Here is a 25,044-nt window from a genome sequence, read left to right as displayed (position 1 = left end):
CTACTGCCAACAGGTGAGATATAACAGGAGCAACTACTCCCAACAGGTGAGGTATAACAGGCGCAGCTACTCCCAACAGGTGAGGTATAACAGGCGCAGCTACTCCCAACAGGTGAGGTATAACAGGCGCAGCTACTCCCAACAGGTGAGGTATAACAGGTGCAGCTACTGCCAACAGGTGAGGTATAACAGGTGCAGCTACTGCCAACAGGTGAGGGATAACAGGCGCAGCTACTGCCAACAGGTGAGGGATAACAGGAGCAGCTACTGCCAACAGGTGAGGTATAACAGGAGCAGCAACTGCCAACAGGTGAGGTATAACAGGAGCAGCTACTCCCAACAGGTGAGGGATAACAGGAGCAGCTACTCACAGCAGGTGAGGTATAACAGGTGCAGCTACTCCCAACAGGTGAGGTATAACAGGAGCAGCTACTGCCAACAGGTGAGGTATAACAGGCGCAGCTACTCCCAACAGGTGAGGGATAACAGGTGCAGCTACTGCCAACAGGTGAGGTATAACATGCGCAGCTACTTCCAACAGGTGAGGTATAACAGGAGCAGCTACTTCCAACAGGTGAGATATAACAGGCGCAGCTACTCCCAACAGGTGAGGTATAACAGGCGCAGCTACTTCCAACAGGTGAGGTATAACAGGAGCAGCTACTCCCAACAGGTGAGGTATAACAGGCGCAGCTACTCCCAACAGGTGAGGTATAACAGGTGCAGCTACTGCCAACAGGTGAGGTATAACAGGCGCAGCTACTCCCAACAGGTGAGGTATAACAGGTGCAGCTACTGCCAACAGGTGAGGTATAACATGCGCAGCTACTTCCAACAGGTGAGGTATAACAGGAGCAGCTACTCCCAACAGGTGAGGTATAACAGGCGCAGCTACTCCCAACAGGTGAGGTATAACAGGTGCAGCTACTGCCAACAGGTGAGGTATAACAGGTGCAGCTACTGCCAACAGGTGAGGGATAACAGGCGCAGCTACTGCCAACAGGTGAGGGATAACAGGAGCAGCTACTGCCAACAGGTGAGGTATAACAGGAGCAGCAACTGCCAACAGGTGAGGTATAACAGGAGCAGCTACTCCCAACAGGTGAGGGATAACAGGAGCAGCTACTCACAGCAGGTGAGGTATAACAGGTGCAGCTACTCCCAACAGGTGAGGTATAACAGGAGCAGCTACTGCCAACAGGTGAGGTATAACAGGCGCAGCTACTCCCAACAGGTGAGGGATAACAGGTGCAGCTACTGCCAACAGGTGAGGTATAACATGCGCAGCTACTTCCAACAGGTGAGGTATAACAGGAGCAGCTACTTCCAACAGGTGAGGTATAACAGGCGCAGCTACTCCCAACAGGTGAGGTATAACAGGCGCAGCTACTTGTAACGCCTGGAGTAGTGGATCCACTGGACCGTCACTAGCGATAGCACTAACCTCACCAGGGAGCGGAGTCTAAGGGGCCGCTGGTTTTCACCAGAGCCCGCCGCAAGGCGGGATGGACTTGCTGCAGCAGGCGACCCCCAGGTCGCTACCCCTGGCTTGGTTGCTAGTGACGGCAGGCGAGGCGTGGCAGGAGCAGTAGGCAGGAGAGGTCTGTAGACGAGATCGCAGGTGGCGGACAGGACTCAGGAACAAAGGGAAGGCAGCGGGCAGGGACTAGGGACAAGGACTAAGGTCAGGAACAACAGGGAGCTGGGCCAAACGCTATGGGAAGCATGTAGAGGCTCCAACACCTGTAGTGGGGCAGGGCTGGAATTTATAGGGAGTGATTAGTGCAACTTCCAATTAGGGGCAGTTTAAATTTGAGACAGCCGGCGCGCGTGCGCCCTAGGAGGCGGGGACGCGCGCGCCGGCCGGCACAGACGGAGACAGGAGCGGGGCGAGGTAAGGCGCCCCCCCGGGGCCGAACAGGTAGCAGCGCCGGGTCCCTGCACAAGGACCCCGGCGGCTGCTTGGGGCAGATAGAGGTCGCGGTGGCGGCCTGGAGCACGGGACGCCGCCGCGGCCGTGACAGTACCCCCCCCCCCCCTTTGGCCTCCCCCTCTTTCTTGCCTGCAGGAACCTCTTGATGAGATCTTGGTCCAGGATGTTAGCCTCGGGTTCCCAGGACCTCTCCTCAGGACCAAATCCTCTCCAGTCCACTAAGAAGAACCGTCTCCCTCTGACAGTTTTCATGGCCAGAATGTCTTTAACAATGTAGACGTCGTCAGAGACGGCTTGTGGAGCAGTGAACGAAGACTTATCAGAGAACCGGTTGAGGACCACTGGCTTTAAGAGGGAAACATGGAAGGCGTTCGAAATCCGCATAGTAGGGGGTAGGCGGAGTTTGTAGGTGACAGGGTTGATGCGTTTTAGCACCGAGAAAGGACTGAGGAATCGAGGACCCAACTTGTAGTCGGACATATTTGGCCGAGAGCCAGACTTTGTCACCTGGGAGAAAATTCGTGGCAGGTCTTCTTCTCTTATCCGCCTGGTCCTTCATGCGGTCAGAAGCCTTGAGCAAAGATTGTCAAGTCTGTTCCCAGATCGACTGCAGGTCAGATAACAATTCCTCCACGGCTGGGACCTCAGAGAATGAAGAGAGAGGCAGAGGAGGACGAGGGTGATGCCCATAGACCACATAGAAGGGTGACTTGCCTGTGGAACTCGAGTCCAGATGGTTGTAGGAGAACTCCGCCCATGGAAGCAGACTGGACCAGTTGTCCTGGCGAGCGGAGACGAAGTGTGAAAGATAATTGCCAAGGACCTGATTGACCCTTTCCACTTGCCCATTGGTCTGGGGTTGATAGGCCGATGAGAAGTCCAGCTTCACTTGGAGTTGAGAGCAGAGAGCACAGAACAGCTAGGCCAGGCGAGGAGCTGATGGTAGTCCAGGAAGAGCCACGAAGTGGGACATCTTGGAGAAGCGGTCAGTAACAACCCAAATGACAGTGTTACCCGCAGATGGAGGCAAGTCTGTGACAAAGTCCATGCCTATATGGCACCAGGGGCGGTCTGGAACTGGCAAAGGCTGAAGTAGGCCGGCAGGTTTTTGATGGGAGGACTTGTTTCTGGCGCAGATGGTACAGGAAGCCACAAAGTCCTTGACATTTTGGAGTAGGCTAGGCCACCAGTAGTGGCGGGAGATCAGTTGCCCGGTCTTTAGAACTCCCGGATGCCCGGCCACCATAGAGGAATGACCCCATTTCAAGATCCGTCTTCGAAGAGCAGGGCGCACATAGGTCTTCCCGGGAGGCAATCTTTGAAGAGTGGATGTGGCGACTGGCACTAGGCAATCGGGAGGTATAATGTGGCAAGAAGAGAGTCCTCTTGTCCCATGACGTCAGATGCTCGGGAGAGAGCATCGGCTTTCACGTTCTTCTCAGCCGGACGGAAATGGATAACGAAGTTGAAACGTGAAAAGAAAAGTGACCACCTGGCCTGCCGGGGATTGAGACGTTGGGCCGATTGGAGGTAGAGAAGATTCTTATGGTCCGTGTAGATATTTACCGGATGCCTAGCCCCCTCTAGGAGATGATGCCACTCCTCCAGTGCCAACTTAATCGCCAAGAGTTCTCGGTCGCCAATAGTATAGTTCCTCTCGGCAGGGGAGAAAGTTTTTGAGAAGAACCCACAGGTTCGGGTTTTGCCTGATGCGTCCCTTTGCGAGAGCACGGCTCCAGCGCCTACTGAAGATGCGTCGACCTCAAGTGAAAACGGCTTGGTAGCATCCGGGCGAACTAGCGCAGGAGCAGAAGCAAAGGCTGACTTAAGGCTAGTGAAGGCTTGCTCGGCCTCAGGTGGCCAATGCCTGGGATCCGCCTTCTTCTTAGTGAGAGCCACGATGGGTGCGACCAGGGTAGAAAAGTGTGGGATGAACTGCCGATAGTTGTTGGCAAATCCTAGGAGGCGTTGGATAGCTCTGAGTCCCACAGGACGTGGCCACTGGAGAACAGCTGAGAGCTTGGCCGGATCTATTTGTAGACCCTAGTCGGAGACGATATACCCAAGAAACGGAAGACTGTGCTGATGGAAAAGGCACTTCTCTAGCTTGGCGTACAGATGATTGGCCCGTAGTCTTCGTAGGACCTGACGTACTTGTGTCACGTGAGTCTGCTGGTCAGGGGAGAATACCAAAATGTCGTCAAGATAGACAATGACGCAGACATAGAGGAGATCTCGGAAGATGTTGTTAATAAATTCCTGGAAAACCGCTGGGGCATTGCATATGCCGAATGGCATGACCAGGTATTCGTAGTGCCCATCTCTGGTGTTAAAAGCGGTCTTCCATTCGTCTCCATCACGAATACGGATTAAATTGTACGCTCCCCTGAGGTCCAGCTTAGAGAAGTTCTTGGCTCCACGGAGACGGTCGAATAGTTCAGGAATAAGTGGAAGAGGATAACGGTTCTTGACTGTCACCTTATTTAGACCCCTGTAGTCTATGCATGGGCGAAGAGAACCGTCCTTCTTCTGCACAAAGAAGAATCCTGCGCCAGTAGGGGACGTAGATTTGCGAATGAAACCCTTCTGTAGGTTCTCCCGGATGTAGGAAGACATGGCCTCAGTCTCGGGCATGGAGAGAGGGTACACCCGACCTCGTGGAGGAGAAGTTCCAGGAAGGAGGTCTATGGGACAATCATATGTCCGGTAAGGGGGTAGAGAGTCCGCCTCTTTGGCAGAAAAGACGTCAGCCAAGTCTTGTTATTCTGCCGGTAGGCCGGGTAGAGGCTTGACGGAGTCAGGTGACGTCACAGAGCTCTTGGGCTGAGGAAGCTTCAGACACTGGTTAGGACAGTCCAGACCCCAACTGAGAATCTCCCCGGTTCTCCAGTCTAGCTTAGGGGTATGTAATTGCAGCCAAGGTAGACCCAGCAGGATGTCGCAAGAGGAATGACGCAAGACGTAGAAGGAGATCTTCTCCTGATGTAAAGCGCCCACCTGGAGGACTAGAGGTGCAGTCTGGTAGAGCACAGCTTCAGCAAGAGTCTCGCCCGTGACCGAGGAGATAGACAGGGGTTGGGCTAGCTGGATCACGGGTAGCCGCCATCTTTGGACCAAGGTACCTGCAATGAAACTGTCCGCAGACCCGGAGTCGATGAAGGCAGTAGTCTGGTGAATTTGTCCTGAGGGTGTCTGGATGGAAACTGGCATAGACAATCTTGGAGAGGTGGCATTCACACCTAGGGAGGCCTCTCCTACCGGACCTAGGTGCGAGCGTTTCCCAAACACTGAGGACGTTGGGGACATCTCTGCCGAAAGTGATCAGAGCCACCACAATAGAGACAGAGATTCAGCTCTAGTCGGCGAGCCCTCTCTTGAGGAGTCAGGCGAACTCGTTCTACTTGCATTGGAACCTCAGGAGTCGACTGGGGTACTGGAGCAACAGAATTCTGGAAAACCGGTGCTAGGCGGTGATGGCGACGGGGCAGGCTTAGTCGCCGTTCTTGCCGGACCTCCTCTCTCTCGGAAAATCGGTTGTCGACTCTGGTAGCCAGTAGGATTAGATCGTTCAGAGATGTAGGGAGGTCGCGGGCGGAGAGCACGTCTTTCACCCGACTGGATAGGCCCTTCTTGAAGGTGGCTATTAGAGCGGCCTCATTCCAGTCTAATTTAGCTGCCAGGGTGCGGAACTGGATGGCGTAGTCACCAACAGAGGAGCTCCCTTGAGAGAGATTGAGGAGAGCAGTCTCAGCTGAAGACGCATGGGCAGGTTCCTCAAAGACGGAGCGAAACTCGGCCAGGAAGGTTTGGAGATTGGCAGCAACGGGATCATCTCGGTCCCACAGCGGCGTGGCCCAGGCCAAAGCTCTACCCTCCAAAATGCTGATGATGAAAGCCACTTTAGAGCGCTCGGTGGAAAACTGACTATTTAAGAGTTCAATATGCATGGTGCACTGAGTCAGGAATCCCCTGCACAACTTGGGATCGCCTCCATATTTACTCGGGAGGGCCAGTCGAAGTCTCGAAGAGGCTGCAGGAGGTGGTGTGCGCTGAGCTGTAGTATGCTGCTGTAAGGCGGCAGTCAGTTGCTGGATCTGCTGCGACTGTTGCTGGATTTGTTGAGCCTGTTGAGCGACCACACGGGCTACGTCACGGAGATCAGGCACCTCGCCGGGATCCATGTTGGAGCCTACTGTAACGCCTGGAGTAGTGGATCCACTGAACCGTCACTAGCGATGGCACTAACCTCACCAGGGAGCGGAGTCTAAGGGGCCGCTGGTTTTCACCAGAGCCCGGCGGGATGGACTTGCTGCGGCAGGCGACCCCCAGGTCGCTACCCCTGGCTTGGTTGCTAGTGACGGCAGGCGAGGCGTGGCAGGAGCAGTAGGCAGGAGAGGTCTGTAGGCGTGATCGCAAGGTGGCGGACAGGAGTCAGGAACAATGGGAAGGCAGCGGGCAGGGACTAGGGACAAGGACTGCGGACAGGAACAAGGACTAAAGGTCAGGAACAACAGGGAGCTGGGCCAAACGCTATGGGAAGCATGTAGAGGCTCAAACACCTGTAGTGGGGCAGGGCTGGAATTTATAGGGAGTGATTAGTGCAACTTCCAATTAGGGGCGGACTGGCCCTTTAAATCTGAGACAGCCGGCGCGCACGCGCCCTAGGAGGCGGGGACGCGCATGCCTGCCGCCACAGACGGAGACAGGAGCGGGGCGAGGTAAGGCGCCCCACGGGGCCGAACAGGTAGCAGCGCCGGGTCCCTGCACAAGGACCCCGGCAGCTGCATGGGGCAGAGAGAGGTCGCGGCGGCGGCTCGGAGCACGGGCCGCCGTCGCGGCGGCGGCTCGGAGCACGGGCCGCCGCCGCGGCCGTGACACTACTCCCAACAGGTGAGGGATAACAGGCGCAGCTACTCCCAACAGGTGAGGTATAACAGGAGCAGCTACTCCCAACAGGTGAGGGATAACAGGCGCAGCTACTGCCAACAGGTGAGGTATAACAGGTGCAGCTACTGCCAACAGGTGAGGTATAACAGGTGCAGCTACTGCCAACAGGTGAGGTATAACAGGTGCAGCTACTGCCAACAGGTGAGATATAACAGGCGCAGCTACTCCCAACAGGTGAGGTATAACAGGTGCAGCTACTCCCAACAGGTGAGGTATAACAGGCGCAGCTACTGCCAACAGGTGAGGTATAACAGGAGCAGCTACTCCCAACAGGTGAGGTATAACAGGTGCAGCTACTGCCAACAGGTGAGGTATAATAGGCGCAGCTACTCCCAACAGGTGAGGTATAACAGGAGCAGCTATTCCCAACAGGTGAGGTATAACAGGAGCAGCTACTCCCAACAGGTGAGGTATAACAGGCGCAGCTACTCCCAACAGGTGAGGTATAACAGGTGCAGCTACTGCCAACAGGTGAGGTATAATAGGCGCAGCTACTCCCAACAGGTGAGGTATAACAGGAGCAGCTATTCCCAACAGGTGAGGTATAACAGGAGCAGCTACTCTCAACAGGTGAGGTATAACAGGAGCAGCTATTCCCAACAGGTGAGGTATAACAGGTGAGGGATAGCAGGCGCAGCTACTCCCAACAGGTGAGGTATAACAGGTGAGGTATAACAGGAGCAGTTACTCCCAACAGGTGAGGTATAACAGGTGAGGTATAACAGGAGCAGTTACTCCCAACAGGTGAGGTATAACAGGCGCAGCTGCTCCCAACAGGTGAGGTATAACTGGCGCAGCTACTGCCAACAGATGAGGTATAACAGGCGCAGCTACTCCCAACAGGTGAGGTATAACAGGAGCAGTTACTCCCAACAGATGAGATATAACAGGCGCAGCTACTGCCAACAGGTGAGGTATAACAGGAGCAGCTACTGCCAACAGGTGAGGGATAACAGGCGCAGCTACTGCCAACAGGTGAGGGATAACAGGCGCAGCTACTGCCAACAGGTGAGATATAACAGGCGCAGCTACTCCCAACCGGTGAGGTATTACAGGTGCAGCTACTCCCAACAGGTGAGGTATAACAGGAGCAGCTACTCCCAACAGGTGAGGTATAACAGGAGCAGCTACTCCCAACAGGTGAGATATAACAGGAGCAGCTACTGCCAACAGGTGAGGTATAACAGGTGCAGCTACTCCCAACAGGTGAGGTATAACAGGAGCAGCTACTCCCAACAGGTGAGATATAACAGGAGCAGCTACTGCCAACAGATGAGGTATAACAGGTGCAGCTACTGCCAACAGGTGAGGTATAACAGGTGCAGCTACTCCCAACAGGTGAGATATAACAGGAGCAGCTACTCCCAACAGGTGAGATATAACAGGTGCAGCTACTCCCAACAGGTGAGATATAACAGGAGCAGCTACTCCCAACAGGTGAGATATAACAGGAGCAGCTACTCCCAACAGGTGAGGTATAACAGGTGCAGCTACTGCCAACAGGTGAGATATAACAGGCGCAGCTACTCCCAACAGGTGAGGTATAACAGGCACAGCTACTGCCAACAGGTGAGGTATAACAGGAGCAGCTACTCCCAACAGGTGAGGTATAACAGGTGCAGCTACTCCCAACAGGTGAGGTATAACAGGAGCAGCTACTCCCAACAGGTGAGGTATAACAGGAGCAGCTACTCCCAACAGGTGATGGATAACAGGAGCAACTACTCCCAACAGGTGAGGGATAACAGGAGCAACTACTCCCAACAGGTGAGGGATAACAGGAGCAGCTACTGCCAACAGGTGAGGTATAACAGGTGCAGCTACTCCCAACAGGTGCGGTATAACAAAACTACTTTATTATAATAATAAAACCGTATATAAAAGGCTCAGCATTACAGGTTTCCAGAGCGGAGCGGTCTCTTCATCAGATGCTCGGTCACTATAGTGAGAAGTAGCTATATTTATATCCAACAAGAGTAAGTGACATCACAAGAAGGATGATACAGAGTGTATACAATAAACAACGGTATCTTATTAAACATAATAGATCACTGGACAGAAAAACATTAACCCATAAATACAAGGCCAACTATGTAATGAAATGCTAATGTCCCAATGGTCGCTGGCCGCAGAGAGAGCTCAGGGAATGCCTCCTATCAGTATATACTATATACCTCGAACAGGTATATAGTATATGTGGTCACAGCTCCTGTAACATATACATACATACATATATACACATAGGTTGGCCAGAATTCATATACAAGGCCAAAAATGATTACATATTCTAGCCCGTTCAGTACCAAAGAAGGCAGGTGACTAGCAGATACATAAAGGAGCCGGGCAGCAGATTAGTGATGCACGATGCACCGAAATATCGATACTACTATCGATATTTCGGGCAGAAAAAAGGTTCGGTACCAGGATTTCTTGGTATCAATACTTTATGTTAAACTGCATAATAGCGCAGCTAAACATAAAGTATGGTGCAGAGAAGACGGCCGGCGGCTACCTGAGCGCCGGCCGTGTTCTCTGTGTGCTGCCCCCCTGCCCCCTGGTGTCCCCTCCTCCGCCCGCGCCCTCTCCGCTCCCGGCGGCGCCAAATTTAAATAGCCGGCACATAGCGATCGCACCTGACAGCGGCATTAACACCTCCTGAGCCGCTCCATATGCAGCAGGAGTCTGCTGCATATGGAGCGGCCCCCACTGCTAATGACCGCGGCCCGCGACCTCGCGGGCGGCAGTCATTTAACTATTCCCCCCCCACTCAGGACCCGCTGCTGCAGCCGGGTCCCCCGTACCCACCAGTTCCCGCTGCTGCAGCCGGGTCCCCCGCGCCGCACCATCCCCAGGACCTGACGGTGCAATGCGGTCCCTCACACCCTCCTGTGTCCACAATCCTGCCCCCCCCCTTCCCTCGGGGTCCTCCGGTACAGTGGCACAGCAACTCCCAGCATACCTTCTTGTGGGGAGTTGTTGTGCACAAGGAGGTATGCTGAGAATTGTTGTGTCAGGAGGCTGCTAATGCACTACAACTCCCAGCAGCACACCTTCTTGTGCACTACAACTCTCAGCATACCTCCTTGGGCACAAAGGTATGCTGGGGGTTGTAGTGCACAATGAGGTATGCTGCTGTGAGTTGTGGTGCATTAGCAGCCTCCTGACAACAACTCCCAGCATACCTCTGTGTCCACTACAACTCCCAGCATACCTTCTTGGGCACAAAGGTATGCTGGGGGTTGTAGTGCACAATGAGGTATGCTGCTGGGAGTTGTGGTGCATTAGCAGCCTCCTGACAACAACTCCCAGCATACCTCTGTGTCCACTACAACTCCCAGCATACCTTCTTGTGGGGAGTTGTAGTGCACAAGCAGGTATGCTGGGAGTTGTAGTGCACAAGGAGGTATGCTGCTGGGAGTTGTTGTGTTAGGAGGCTGCTAATGCACCACAACTCCCAGCAGCATACCTCCTTGTGCACTAAAACCCCCAGCATACCTCATTGTGCACTACAACCCCCAGCATACCTCCTTGTGCACTAAAACCCCCAGCATACCTCTTTGTGCATAATGAGGTATGCTGGGGGTTGTAGTGCACAAGAAGTTGTGCTGCTGGAAGTTGTGTCAGGAGGTTGCTGCTGCACAACTGCAACTCCCAGCATACCTCCTTGTGCACTACAACTCCCAGCACACCTTCTTGTGGGGAGTTGCACACAAGGAGGAATTCTGGGGATTTGTAGTGCACAAGGAGGTATGCTGGGAGTTGTAGTGCACAAGGAGGTATGCTAGGAGTTGTAGTGCACAAGGAGGTATGCTAGGAGTTGTAGTGCACAAGGAGGTATGCTAGGAGTTGCAGTTGTGCAGCAGCAGCCTCCAGACAAAACATCCCAGCATACCTCTTTGTGTACTAAAACTCCCAGCATACCTTCTTATGCACCACAACTCCCAGCATACCCACTTGTGCACTACAAATCACCACAAGAAGGTATGCTGGGAGTTGTAGTGCATAAGAAGGTATACTGGGAGTTGTTATGCACAGGAAGGTATGCTGCGGGGTAGAGAGGAATTAAAAGTGTTTAAAAAAAGTTTAAATTAAAAAAAAAAATATTCATAATAAAGGTTCTAATATTCCCTGTTCCCTTTTTTTCAAAAAAAATATGTTATATTTGTATTTTTACATATTTTTTTTCCAAACTTTATTTAGTATTGAATTAGTATCGAGTATCGAAATAAGAAAGCTGGTATTGGTATTGAACTCAAAATTCTGGTATCGTGACATCCCTACAGCAGATACATAGAGGAGCCGGCCCGGGCAGCAGATACATAGAGGAGCCGGGCAGCAGATACATAGAGGAGCCGGCCCGGGCAGCAGATACATAGAGGAGCCGGGCAGCAGATACATAGAGAAGACGGCCCGGGCAGCAGATACATAGAGGAGCCGGGCAGCAGATACATAGAGGAGACGGCCCGGGCAGCAGATACATAGAGGAGACGGCCCGGGCAGCAGATACATAGAGGAGCCGGCCCGGGCAGCAGATACATAGAGGAGCCGGGCAGCAGATACATAGAGGAGCCGGGCAGCAGATACATAGAGAAGATGGCCCGGGCAGCAGATACATAGAGGAGCCGGCCCGGGCAGCAGATACATAGAGGAGCCGGGCAGCAGATACATAGAGGAGCCGGGCAGCAGATACATAGAGAAGATGGCCCGGGCAGCAGATACATAGAGGAGCCGGCCCGGGCAGCAGATACATAGAGGAGCCGGCCCGGGCAGCAGATACATAGAGAAGCCGGGCAGCAGATACATAGAGGAGCCGGGCAGCAGATACATAGAGGAGCCGGGCAGCAGATACATAGAGGAGCCGGCCCGGGCAGCAGATACATAGAGGATCCGGGCAGCAGATACATAGAGGAGCCGGGCAGCAGATACATAGAGGAGCCGGGCAGCAGATACATAGAGAAGATGGCCCGGGCAGCAGATACATAGAGGAGCCGGCCCGGGCAGCAGATACATAGAGGAGCCGGCCCGGGCAGCAGATACATAGAGAAGCCGGGCAGCAGATACATAGAGGAGCCGGGCAGCAGATACATAGAGGAGCCGGGCAGCAGATACATAGAGGAGCCGGCCCGGGCAGCAGATACATAGAGGATCCGGGCAGCAGATACATAGAGGAGCCGGTCCGGGCAGCAGATACATAGAGGAGCCGGCCCAGGCAGCAGATACATAGAGGAGCCGGCCCGGGCAGCAGATACATAGAGGATCCGGGCAGCAGATACATAGAGGAGCCGGCCCAGGCAGCAGATACATAGAGGAGCCGGGCAGCAGATACATAGAGGAGCCGGCCCGGGCAGCAGATACATAGAGGAGCCGGCCCGGGCAGCAGATACATAGAGGAGCCGGCCCGGGCAGCAGATACATAGAGAAGATGGCCCGGGCAGCAGATACATAGAGGAGCCGGCCCAGGCAGCAGATACATAGAGGAGCCGGGCAGCAGATACATAGAGGAGCCGGGCAGCAGATACATAGAGGAGCCGGGCAGCAGATACATAGAGGAGCCGGCCCGGGCAGCAGATACATAGAGGAGCCGGCCCAGGCAGCAGATACATAGAGGAGCCGGGCAGCAGATACATAGAGGAGCCGGCCCGGGCAGCAGATACATAGAGGAGCCGGGCAGCAGATACATAGAGGAGCCGGGCAGCAGATACATAGAGAAGACGGCCCGGGCAGCAGATACATAGAGGAGCCGGTCCGGGCAGCAGATACATAGAGGAGCCGGCCCGGGCAGCAAATACATAGAGAAGATGGGCAGCAGATACATAGAGGAGCCGGCCCGGGCAGCAGATACATAGAGGAGCCGGCCCGGGCAGCAGATACATAGAGGAGCCGGTCCGGGCAGCAGATACATAGAGGAGCCGGTCCGGGCAGCAGATACATAGAGGATCCGGGCAGCAGATACATAGAGGAGCCGGCCCGGGCAGCAAATACATAGAGAAGATGGGCAGCAGATACATAGAGGAGCCGGGCAGCAGATACATAGAGGATCCGGGCAGCAGATACATAGAGGAGCCGGCCCGGGCAGCAAATACATAGAGAAGATGGGCAGCAGATACATAGAGGAGCCGGGCAGCAGATACATAGAGAAGACAGCCCGGGCAGCAGATACATAGAGGAGACGGGCAGCAGATACATAGAGGAGCCGGCCCGGGCAGCAAATACATAGAGAAGACGGCCCGGGCAGCAGATACATAGAGGAGCCGGCCCGGGCAGCAGATACATAGAGGAGCCGGGTAGCAGATACATAGAGAAGACATAGAGACATAGGGCCACATTTATCATCCGGCGGACGGATGATTTTTGGCGGAAAGTGCCGATTTGCGTATTATTTTATACGCAAATGGCCGATTTGCGAATAAAATAATCGCAAATCGGCACTTTCCGCCGAGTACGCCAGGGGGCGGAAAGTAGGCGGGAAGTGGGCGGAACGGAGGGCGCGGACTCAGAGTCCGCGCGATTTATCATCCGTTCCGCCCAAATGTACGCCGAAAACCTACTCCAGTCCTCAGCTGGCGTAGGTTTTCGGCGGTGCGCACCGGCGTGCACAGGATTTATGTACAGGCAGTCCGCCTCTACATAAATCCCCGTACCGCCGGAGCTGCGGGGGCATTTTTAAGTCCGGCGTAAAAAACGCCGGACTTAATAAATGCCTCCCATAGAGAAGATGGTTCAGGCAGCAGATACATAGAGGAGCCAGCCCGGGCAGCAGATACATAGAGGAGCCGGCCCGGGCAGCAGATACATAGAGGAGCCGGGCAGCAGATACATAGAGGAGCCGGCCCAGGCAGCAGATACATAGAGGAGCCGTCCTGGGCAGCAGACACATAGAGGAGCCGGCCCGGGCAGCAGATACATAGAGGAGCCGTCCTGGGCAGCAGATACATAGAGGAGACGGCCCGGGCAGCAGATACATAGAGGAGACGGCCCGGGCAGCAGATACATAGAGGAGCCGGCCCGGGCAGCAGATACATAGAGGAGCCGGCCCGGGCAGCAGATACATAGAGGAGCCGGGCAGCAGATACATAGAGGAGCCGGCCTGGGCAGCAGATACATAGAGGAGCCGGCCCGGGCAGCAGATACATAGAGGAGCCGTCCTGGGCAGCAGATACATAGAGGAGACGGCCCGGGCAGCAGATACATAGAGGATCCGGGCATCAGATACATAGAGGAGACGGCCCGGGCAGCAGATACATAGAGAAGATCGCCCGGGCAGCAGATACATAGAGGAGCCGGGCAGCAGATACATAGAGAAGATCGCCCGGGCAGCAGATACATAGAGGAGCCGTCCTGGGCAGCAGATACATAGAGGAGACGGCCCGGGCAGCAGATACATAGAGGAGACGGCCCAGGCAGCAGATACATAGAGGATCCGGGCATCAGATACACAGAGGAGACGGCCCGGGCAGCAGATACATAGAGGAGACGGCCCGGGCAGCAGATACATAGAGGAGACGGCCCGGGCAGCAGATACATAGAGGAGACGGCCCGGGCAGCAGATACATAGAGGAGCCGGCCCGGGCAGCAGATACATATAGGAGCCGGCCCGGGCAGCAGATACATAGAGGAGCCGGCCCGGGCAGCAGATATATAGAGGAGCCGGGCAGCAGATACATAGAGGAGCCGGGCAGCAGATACATAGAGGATCCGGGCATCAGATACATAGAGGAGACGGCCCGGGCAGCAGATACATAGAGGAGCCGGCCCGGGCAGCAGATACATAGAGGAGACAGCCCGGGCAGCAGATATATAGAGGAGCCGGGCAGCAGATACATAGAGGAGCCGGGCAGCAGATACATAGAGGAGCCGGGCAGCAGATACATAGAGGAGCCGTCCTGGGCAGCAGATACATAGAGAAGACGGCCCGGGCAGCAGATACATAGAGGAGACGGTCCGGGCAGCAGATACATAGAGAAGACGGCCCGGGCAGCAGATACATAGAGGAGACGTCCCAGGCAGCAGATACATAGAGGAGCCGGGCAGCAGATACATAGAGGAGACGGCCCGGGCAGCAGATACATAGAGGAGACGGTCCGGGCAGCAGATACATAGAGGAGCCATCCTGGGCAGCAGATACATAGAGGAGCCGTCCTGGGCAGCAGATACATAGAGGAGGCGGCCCAGGCAGCAGATACATAGAGGAGCCGGGCAGCAGATACATAGAGGAGCCGGCCCGGGCAGCAGATACATAGAGGAGACGGTCCGGGCAGCAGATACATAGAGAAGCCGGCCCGGGCAGCAGATACATAGAGGATCCGGGCAGCAGATACATAGAGAAGCCGGTCCGGGCAGCAGATACATAGAGGAGACGGTCCGGGCAGCAGATACATAGAGGAGCCGTCCTGGGCAGCAGATACATAGAGGAGCCGGGCAGCAGATACATAGAGGATCCGGGCAGCAGATACATAGAGGAGCCGGGCAGCAGATACATAGAGGAGCCGGGCAGCAGATACATAGAGGAGCCGGGCAGCAGATACATAGAGAAGCCGGTCCGGGCAGCAGATACATAGAGGAGACGGCCTGAGCAGAAGAGAAACTACTGACAGGCTGTTCAGGGATCCAGCGCAGTACTTGCACAGTATGTTTCTATACTGAGCTGAAGAATAAGAGGAGACAGGGAGAGGTTAGTTGGGGGAAAGATTAGAAGAAACGTGAGGAAATATTACTTTACTGAAAGAGTAGTAGATACTTGGAACAAAGTTCTGTCTGTAATATCGGGTCGTTGTGAAATGACGGCCAATGTCTTTGTAGGATATTCCTTATTTTTCTGGAAGCGCAGTTAAATTCACTGATGAAATGTTCTTTATATTTCTCTGGCTTTCCTTGTCTGACATTTGTATGTTGCTGTTTCTCTCTATTTCTATCTCATCAGTCCTCCTCTGTTTCTCCCTATTCTGTCACTGACAATGTCCCATTGCTGCAGGTTTCCTTTGTAATATTCTCTGGATAACCTTTTGCTGGGAAGTGGTTCTATAATATACCTGTATCACCTGTAACATACCTGAAATATACCTGTAATATACCTGTTATATACCTGAAATATACCTGTAATATACCTGTAACATACCTGTAATGTACCTGTAATGTACCTGTTATATACCTGTAACATACCTGTAATGTACCTGTAATGTACCTTTAATATACCATTAACATACCTGAAATATACCTGTAATATACCTGTTATATACCTGAAATATACCTGTAATATACCTGTAACATACCTGTAATGTACCTGTAATGTACCTGTTATATACCTGTAACATACCTGTAATGTACCTGTAATGTACCTTTAATATACCATTAACATACCTGAAATATACCTTTAACATACCTGTTATATACCTGTAATGTACCTGTAATGTACCTGTAATAAACCTGTTATATACCTGTAATGTACCTGTAATATACCTGTAATGTACCTGTAATATACCTGTAATGTACCTGTAATGTACCTGTTATAAACCTGTTATATACCTGTAATGTACCTGTAATGTACCTGTAATATACCTGTTTTAAACCTGTTATATACCTGTTATATACCTGTAATATACCTGTAATATATCTGTAATGTACCTGTAATGTACCTGTAATATACCTGTTATATACCTGTTATAAACCTGTTATATACCTGTAATATACCTGTAATATACCTGTTATATATCTGTAATGTACCTGTAATATACCTGTAATGTACCTGTTTTAAACCTGTTATATACCTGTAATGTACCTGTTATAAACCTGTAATATACCTGTAATATACCTGTTATATACCTGTAATGTACCTGTTATAAACCTGTTATATACCTGTAATGTACCTGTAATATACCTGCCGGAGTATAGAAATCATTATCAGATGTGCAAGGCTTTTAGATTGGCTGGTATTGCCCATACGGAATATTCTGCAGCCATTTGGGATGGTGGCAGCTATTAATATGGCTACATACGGTTGAAAAAAGACATGTCCATCAAGTTCGACCAAAGAGGGGATGGATACAGGGAAGGGGAGGGGTGATAGGCTCTATACATACAGGGAAGGGGGAGGGGTGATAGGTTCTATACATACAGGGAAGGGGGAGGGGTGATAGGCTCTATACATACAGGGAAGGGGGAGGGGTGATAGGTTCTATACATACAGGGAAGGGGGAGGGGTGATAGGTTCTATACATACAGGGAAGGGGGAGGGATGATAGTACTATACATACAGGGGAGGGGGAGGGGTGATAGTACTATACATACAGGGAAGGGGGAGGGGTGATAGGCTCTATACATACAGGGAAGGGGAGGGGTGATAGGCTCTATACATACAGGGAAGGGGGAGGGGGTGATAGGTTCTATACATACAGGGAAGGGGGAGGGGTGATAGGTTCTATACAAACAGGGAAGGGGGAGGGGTGATAGTACTATACATACAGGGAAGGGGGAGGGGTTATAGTACTATACATACAGGGAAGGGGGAGGGGTGATAGTACTATACATACAGGGGAGGGGGAGGGGTGATAGGTTCTATACATATACACTTATATTATTTTGCTCTCAGCTCTTGTCTCTCCTGTTGTGAAGCTTCTAATGTTGTTGCTGTGACCAGATCCTGGGGTGACTGTTCCACAGATTCACAGTTCTCATGGTAAAGAAGGCTTCTCACTATAGTGACCGAGCATCTGATGAAGAGACCGCTCCGCTCTAGAAACCTGTAATGCTGAGCCTTTTATATAAGGTTTCAGTATTATAAAGAAGTTTTTTTTAAAGAAGTCACCTGTTGGGAGTACCTGCGCCTGTTATACCTCACCTGTTGGGAGTAGCTGTGCCTGTTATCCCTCACCTGTTGGCAGTAGCTGCACCTGTTATACCTCACCTGTTGGCAGTAGCTGCTCCTGTTATACCTCACCTGTTGGGAGCAGCTGCTCCTGCTATACCTCACCTGTTGGGAGTAGATGCTCCTGTTATACCTCACCTGTTGGGAGTAGCTGTGCCTGTTATACCTCACCTGTTGGGAGTAGCTGCGCCTGTTATACCTCACCGGTTGGGAGTAGCTGCGCCTGTTATACCTCACCTGTTGGGAGTAGCTGCGCCTGTTATACCTCACCTGTTGGGAGTACCTGCTCCTGTTATCCCTCACCTGTTGGGAGTAGCTGCGCCTGTTATATCTCACCTGTTGGGAATAGCTGCGCCTGTTATACCTCACCTGTTGGGAGTACCTGCTCCTGTTATCCCTCACCTGTTGGGAGTACCTGCGCCTGTTATACCTCACCGGTTGGGAGTAGCTGCTCCTGTTATACCTCACCTGTTGGGAGTAGCTGCGCCTGTTATACCTCACCTGTTGGGAGTACCTGCTCCTGTTATCCCTCACCTGTTGGGAGTAGCTGCGCCTGTTATACCTCACCTGTTGGGAGTAGCTGCGCCTGTTATACCTCACCTGTTGGGAGTAGCTGCGCCTGTTATACCTCACCTGTCGGGAGTAGCTGCGCCTGTTATACCTCACCTGTTGGCAGTAGCTGCGCCTGTTATACCTCACCTGTTGGGAGTAGCTGCGCCTGTTATCCCTCACCTGTTGGGAGTAGCTGCGCCTGTTATACCTCACCTGTTGGGAGTAGCTGCGCCTGTTATACCTCACCTGTTGGGAGTAGCTGCGCCTGTTATACCTCACCTGTTGGGAGTACCTGCTCCTGCTATCCCTCACCTGTTGGGAGTAGCTGCTCCTACTATACCTCACCTGTTGGCAGTAGCTGTGCCTGTTTACCTCACCTGTTGGCAGTAGCTGCTCCTGCTATCCCTCACCTGTTGGGAGTAGCTGCGCCTGTTATACCTCACCTGTTGGGAGTAGCTGCTCCTGCTATACCTCACCTGTTGGGAGTAGCTGCTCCTGCTATCCCTCACCTGTTGGGAGTAGCTGCGCCTGTTATACCTCACCTGTTGGAAGTAGCTGCGCCTGTTATACCTCACCTGTTGGGAGTAGCTGCTCCTGCTATCCCTCACCTGTTGGGAGTAGCTGCGCCTGTTATACCTCACCTGTTGGCAGTAGCTGCGCCTGTTATACCTCACCTGTTGGGAGTAGCTGCACCTGTTATACCTCACCTGTTGGGAGTAGCTGCTCCTGTTATACCTCACCTGTTGGCAGTAGCTGCATCGGCTATCCCTCACCTGTTGGCAGTAGCTGCGCCTGTTATACCTCACCGGTTGGGAGTAGCTGCGCCTGTTATACCTCACCTGTTGGGAGTAGCTGCTCCTGCTATACCTCACCTGTTGGGAGTAGCTGCGCCTGTTATCCCTCACCTGTTGGCAGTAGCTGCTCCTGTTATCCCTCACCTGTTGGGAGTAGCTGTGCCTGTTATCCCTCACCTGTTGGGAGTAGCTGCGCCTGTTATACCTCACCTGTTGGGAGTAGCTGTGCCTGTTATACCTCACCTGTTGGGAGTACCTGCTCCTGCTATCCCTCACCTGTTGGGAGTAGCTGCTCCTGCTATCCCTCACCTGTTGGGAGTAGCTGCGCCTGTTATACCTCACCTGTTGGGAGTAGCTGCTCCTGTTATACCTCACCTGTTGGGAGTAGCTGCGCCTGTTATACCTCACCTGTTGGGAGTAGCTGCGCCTGTTATATCTCACCTGTTGGGAATAGCTGCGCCTGTTATACCTCACCTGTTGGCAGTAGCTGCTCCTGTTATACCTCACCTGTTGGGAGTAGCTGCTCCTGTTATACCTCACCTGTTGGGAGTAGCTGCGCCTGTTATACCTCACCTGTTGGGAGTAGCTGCGCCTGTTATACCTCACCTGTTGGGAGTAGCTGCGCCTGTTATACCTCACCTGTTGGGAGTACCTGCTCCTGTTATATCTCACCGGTTGGGAGTAGCTGCGCCTGTTATATCTCACCTGTTGGCAGTAGCTGCATCGGCTATCCCTCACCTGTTGGCAGTAGCTGCACCTGTTATACCTCACCTGTTGGGAGTAGCTGCACCTGTTATACCTCACCTGTTGGGAGTAGTTGCGCCTGTTATACCTCACCTGTTGGGAGTAGCTGCTCCTGTTATCCCTCACCTGTTGGGAGTAGCTGCTCCTGTTATACCTCACCTGTTGGGAGTAGCTGCTCCTGTTATACCTCACCTGTTGGCAGTAGCTGCACCTGTTATCCCTCACCTGTTGGGAGTAGCTGCTCCTGTTATACCTCACCGGTTGGGAGTAGCTGCACCTGTTATACCTCACCTGTTGGCAGTAGCTGCGCCTGTTATCCCTCACCTGTTGGGAGTAGCTGCTCCTGTTATACCTCACCTGTTGGCAGTAGCTGCTCCTGTTATCCCTCACCTGTTGGCAGTAGCTGCTCCTGTTATATCTCACCGGTTGGGAGTAGCTGCGCCTGTTATACCTCACCTGTTGGGAGTAGCTGCTCCTGTTATATCTCACCTGTTGGGAGTAGCTGCGCCTGTTATACCTCACCTGTTGGGAGTAGCTGTGCCTGTTATACCTCACCTGTTGGCAGTAGCTGTGCCTGTTATACCTCACCTGTTGGCAGTAGCTGCGCCTGTTATATCTCACCTGTTGGCAGTAGCTGCGCCTGTTATCCCTCACCTGTTGGGAGTAGCTGCGCCTGTTATACCTCACCTGTTGGCAGTAGCTGCTCCTGTTATATCTCACCTGTTGGGAGTAGCTGCGCCTGTTTACCTCACCTGTTGGCAGTAGCTGTGCCTGTTATACCTCACTTGTTGGCAGTAACTGCTCCTGTTATACCTCACCTGTTGGCAGTAGCTGCGCCTGTTATATCTCACCTGTTGGCAGTAGCTGCGCCTGTTATACCTCACCTGTTGGGAGTAGCTGCTCCTGTTATATCTCACCGGTTGGGAGTAGCTGCTCCTGTTATACCTCACCTGTTGGGAGTAGCTGCACCTGTTATACCTCACCTGTTGGGAGTAGCTGCGCCTGTTATACCTCACCTGTTGGGAGTACCTGCTCCTACTATACCTCACCTGTTGGGAGTAGCTGCTCCTGTTATAGCTGCTGTATGTGGGAGAGGAGGGCTGCATCTTACTATATATCATGACTCCCCCTCATTACACAGTGACCCCATCCTCAACAATAGTGATCCGACCCTTACCATTAGTGAATAGTGACCCCATCCTCACCAACGGAGAACCCTACCCTTATTAATAGCGACTCCTACCTTCACCAATAGTGACCCCATCCTCACTAACAGTGAATAGTGAACCCATCTTTGCCAGCAGGGCACCCCACCCTAATACATACCCTACTTTCAATAATAGTGAATAGCGACCTCACCCTCACCAATGAACAGTGATCCCATCCTCACTTACAGAGCACCCCACCCTTATTAACAGTGACCCCATCCTTACCAAGTACCACCCCCACACATACATACACTGAGTTAAGGCCATATTATAGTTATGATCGTGCAACAAGGGCTATATATATATGTACCCATAATAAAGCTATACTTACCTGTCCAGGCTCCCCCGATGTCCTTCTGCCTGTCCTCTGCTCTGCACATTTGATTTAGAAAGTGTCAGCAGAGGTTATGGGGAGCAGGACACTGGGGAGCCTGGAAAGTAAGTATAACTATTATTTTCTTTACAATGTCATTAGCTGCTGTCCCCATCCTGCACCCTGCTGTCCCCTGCTTATACCCTGCTGTCCCCCGCCTATACCCTCCTGCACCCTGCTGTCCCCTGCCTATACCCTGCTGTCCGCCGCCTATACCCTCCTGCACCCTGCTGTCCCCTGCCTATACCCTGCTGTCCGCCGCCTATACCCTCCTGCACCCTGCTGTCCCCTGTCCCCCGCCTATACCCTGCTGTCCCCTGTCCCCCGCCTATACCCTGCTGTCCCCTGTCCCCCGCCTATACCCTGCTGTCCCCTGTCCCCTGCTTATACCCTGCTGTCCCCCGCCTGCACACTATTCTCTCTTACTCCTGGATTTGTCTTGCAGTTCGAGAAGCTTTCCCACAGCACCCGAATAGAGGACAGCAGCTCCCGTCTGCCTGATGTAAGTTCCTTACCACACAGGGCTGATGGGAAGTTATAGCCCCAACAATGAGAAGAGGAAGCAGGCTGTGATTATGTGTATATATATATTGGGGGACAGGGATATGTGTATATATTGTGGTCTAGGATATGTGTGTGTATATATATGGACAAGGAGAGAAAGGAGTGGCTGCACCTCACACCTATGGCTGACACTAATGCCGCCCCTCACACCTATGGCTGACACTAATACCGCCCCTCACACCTATGGCTGACACTAATGCCGCACACCTATGGCTGACACTAATGCCGCACACCTATGGCTGACACTAATGCTACACCTCACACCTATGGCTGACACTAATACCTCACACCTATGGCTGACACTAATGCTACACCTCACACCTATGGCTGACACTAATACCTCACACCTATGGCTGACACTAATGCTACACCTCACACCTATGGCTGACACTAATACCTCACACCTATGGCTGACACTAATACCGCCCCTCACACCTATGGCTGACACTAATACCTCACACCTATGGCTGACACTAATACCTCACACCTATGGCTGACACTAATGCTGCACCTCACACCTATGGCTGACACTAATGCCGCACCTCACACCTATGGCTGACACTAATGCTGCACATCACACCTATGGCTGACACTAATGCTGTACCTCACACCTATGGCTGACACTAATGCCGCACCTCGCACCTATGGCTGACACTAATGCAGCACATCGCACCTATGGCTGACACTAATACCTCACACCTATGGCTGACACTAATGCCGCACCTCACACCTATGGCTGACACTAATACCGCACCTCACACCTATGGCTGACACTAATACCTCACACCTATGGCTGACACTAATGCTACACCTCACACCTATGGCTGACACTAATACCTCACACCTATGGCTGACACTAATACCGCACCTCACACCTATGGCTGACACTAATACCTCACACCTATGGCTGACACTAATGCTACACCTCACACCTATGGCTGACACTAATACCTCACACCTATGGCTGACACTAATACCGCCCCTCACACCTATGGCTGACACTAATACCTCACACCTATGGCTGACACTAATACCTCACACCTATGGCTGACACTAATGCCGCACCTCACACCTATGGCTGACACTAATGCTGCACATCACACCTATGGCTGACACTAATGCTGTACCTCACACCTATGGCTGACACTAATGCCGCACCTCGCACCTATGGCTGACACTAATGCAGCACATCGCACCTATGGCTGACACTAATGCCGCACCTCACACCTATGGCTGACACTAATGCCGCACCTCACACCTATGGCTGACACTAATGCTGTACCTCACACCTATGGCTGACACTAATGCTGCACCTCACACCTATGGCTGACACTAATGCTGCACCTCACACCTATGGCTGACACTAATGCCGCCCCTCACACCTATGGCTGACACTAATGCCGCCCCTCACACCTATGGCTGACACTAATACCTCACACCTATGGCTGACACTAATACCTCACACCTATGGCTGACACTAATACCTCACACCTATGGCTGACACTAATGCTGCACCTCACACCTATGGCTGACACTAATACCTCACACCTATGGCTGACACTAATGCTGCACCCTACACCTATGGCTGACACTAATGCCGCACCTCACACCTATGGCTGACACTAATGCTGCACATCACACCTATGGCTGACACTAATGCCGCCCCTCACACCTATGGCTGACACTAATGCTGCACCCTACACCTATGGCTGACACTAATGCCGCACCTCACACCTATGGCTGACACTAATACCTCACACCTATGGCTGACACTAATGCCGCACCTCACACCTATGGCTGACACTAATGCTGCACCTCACACCTATGGCTGACACTAATGCCGCACCTCACACCTATGGCTGACACTAATGCCGCACCTCACACCTATGGCTGACACTAATGCTTCTCGGCTACATTTAAGAACCAACACCAGGATGTTGCTTTATAATTTGATCTAACTATATTGCCCCATGTACCACCTGCTGGTCTCCTGGCTCACATGGGTCCCTACACTAACTTACCACCGTGTCAGTCAGCGACCGCCAACCCCGCAAGGCGTGCACAAACAGGGAAGGGAGGCAATAGAGCAGCCGTGCAACCCAAATGTCACAGGACCAAACCCCAAGGGCCTCCCCAAACCAAGCAACACAAGTGTGAACATGGTCTTTTCACTCACCACTACTGCTGCAGACAGAATGGGAAAGATGGTACATGGCGCAATAAAGGTGTGAGGTGCAGCATTAGTGTCAGCCATAGTTGTGATGTGCAGCGCTCCTTTCTCTCCTTGTCCGTATATATATATTGGGGATCCGGGATATGTGTGTGTGTGTATATTATATATATATATATATATATAGAAATACATACACACACACACACCGGCCACTTTATTAGGTACAGCATGCTAGTAACGGGTGGTCTTCTGCTGCTGTAGCCCATCTGCCTCAGAGTTGGCCGTACTGTGCGTTCAGAGATGCTCTTCGGCCTACCTTGGCTGTAACGGTTGGCTATTTGAGTCACTGTTGCCTTTCTATCAGCTCGGACCAGTCTGCCCATTCTCCTCTGACCTCTGGCATCAACAAGGCATTTCCGCCCACAGAACTGCCGCTCACTGGATGGTTTTTCTTTTTCGGACCATTCTCTGTAAACCCTAGAGATGGTTGTGCGTGAAAATCCCAGTAGATCAGCAGTTTCTGAAATACTCAGACCAGCCCTTCTGGCACCAACAACCATGCCACGTTCACAGGCCTCAAATCACCTTTCTTCCCCATACTGATGCTCGGTTTGAACTGCAGGAGATTGTCTTGACCATGTCTACATGCCTAAATGCACTGAGTTGCCGCCATGTGATTGGCTGATTAGAAATTAAGTGGTAACGTGCAGTTGGACAGGTGTACCTAATAAAGTGGCCAGTGAGTGTGTGTGTGTATATATATATATATATATATATATATATATATATACATACAGTGGTGCCTTGGATTAGGAGTATAATCCGTTCTGGGACGGCGCTTGCAATACAAATCCACTCTTATACCAAAGCAAATGTTCCCATAAGAAATCACTGA

The 25,044-nt window shown here is 52.4% G+C and overlaps 1 protein-coding gene across 1 annotated transcript in view; it reads left to right on the top strand.

Moving 5' to 3' along the window:
- The window catches only part of LOC138778156 (phosphofurin acidic cluster sorting protein 2-like), a gene marked incomplete at both ends in the record, with an annotated part of 65,898 nt that overhangs the window by 27,497 nt on the left and 13,357 nt on the right, over positions 1–25,044 (top strand). The window contains one exon of the mRNA XM_069956422.1: positions 21,858–21,914. Within this exon, the coding sequence (XP_069812523.1) occupies positions 21,858–21,914 (57 nt within the window). The remainder of the gene's footprint in view (positions 1–21,857; positions 21,915–25,044) is intronic.

Source organism: Dendropsophus ebraccatus, unplaced genomic scaffold (assembly GCF_027789765.1).
Source record: "Dendropsophus ebraccatus isolate aDenEbr1 unplaced genomic scaffold, aDenEbr1.pat pat_scaffold_653_ctg1, whole genome shotgun sequence".
Lineage (NCBI taxonomy): Eukaryota > Metazoa > Chordata > Amphibia > Anura > Hylidae > Dendropsophus > Dendropsophus ebraccatus.
Note: the sequence above shows the minus strand (reverse complement) of the source record. Positions and strands in the feature narration are given on the sequence as shown.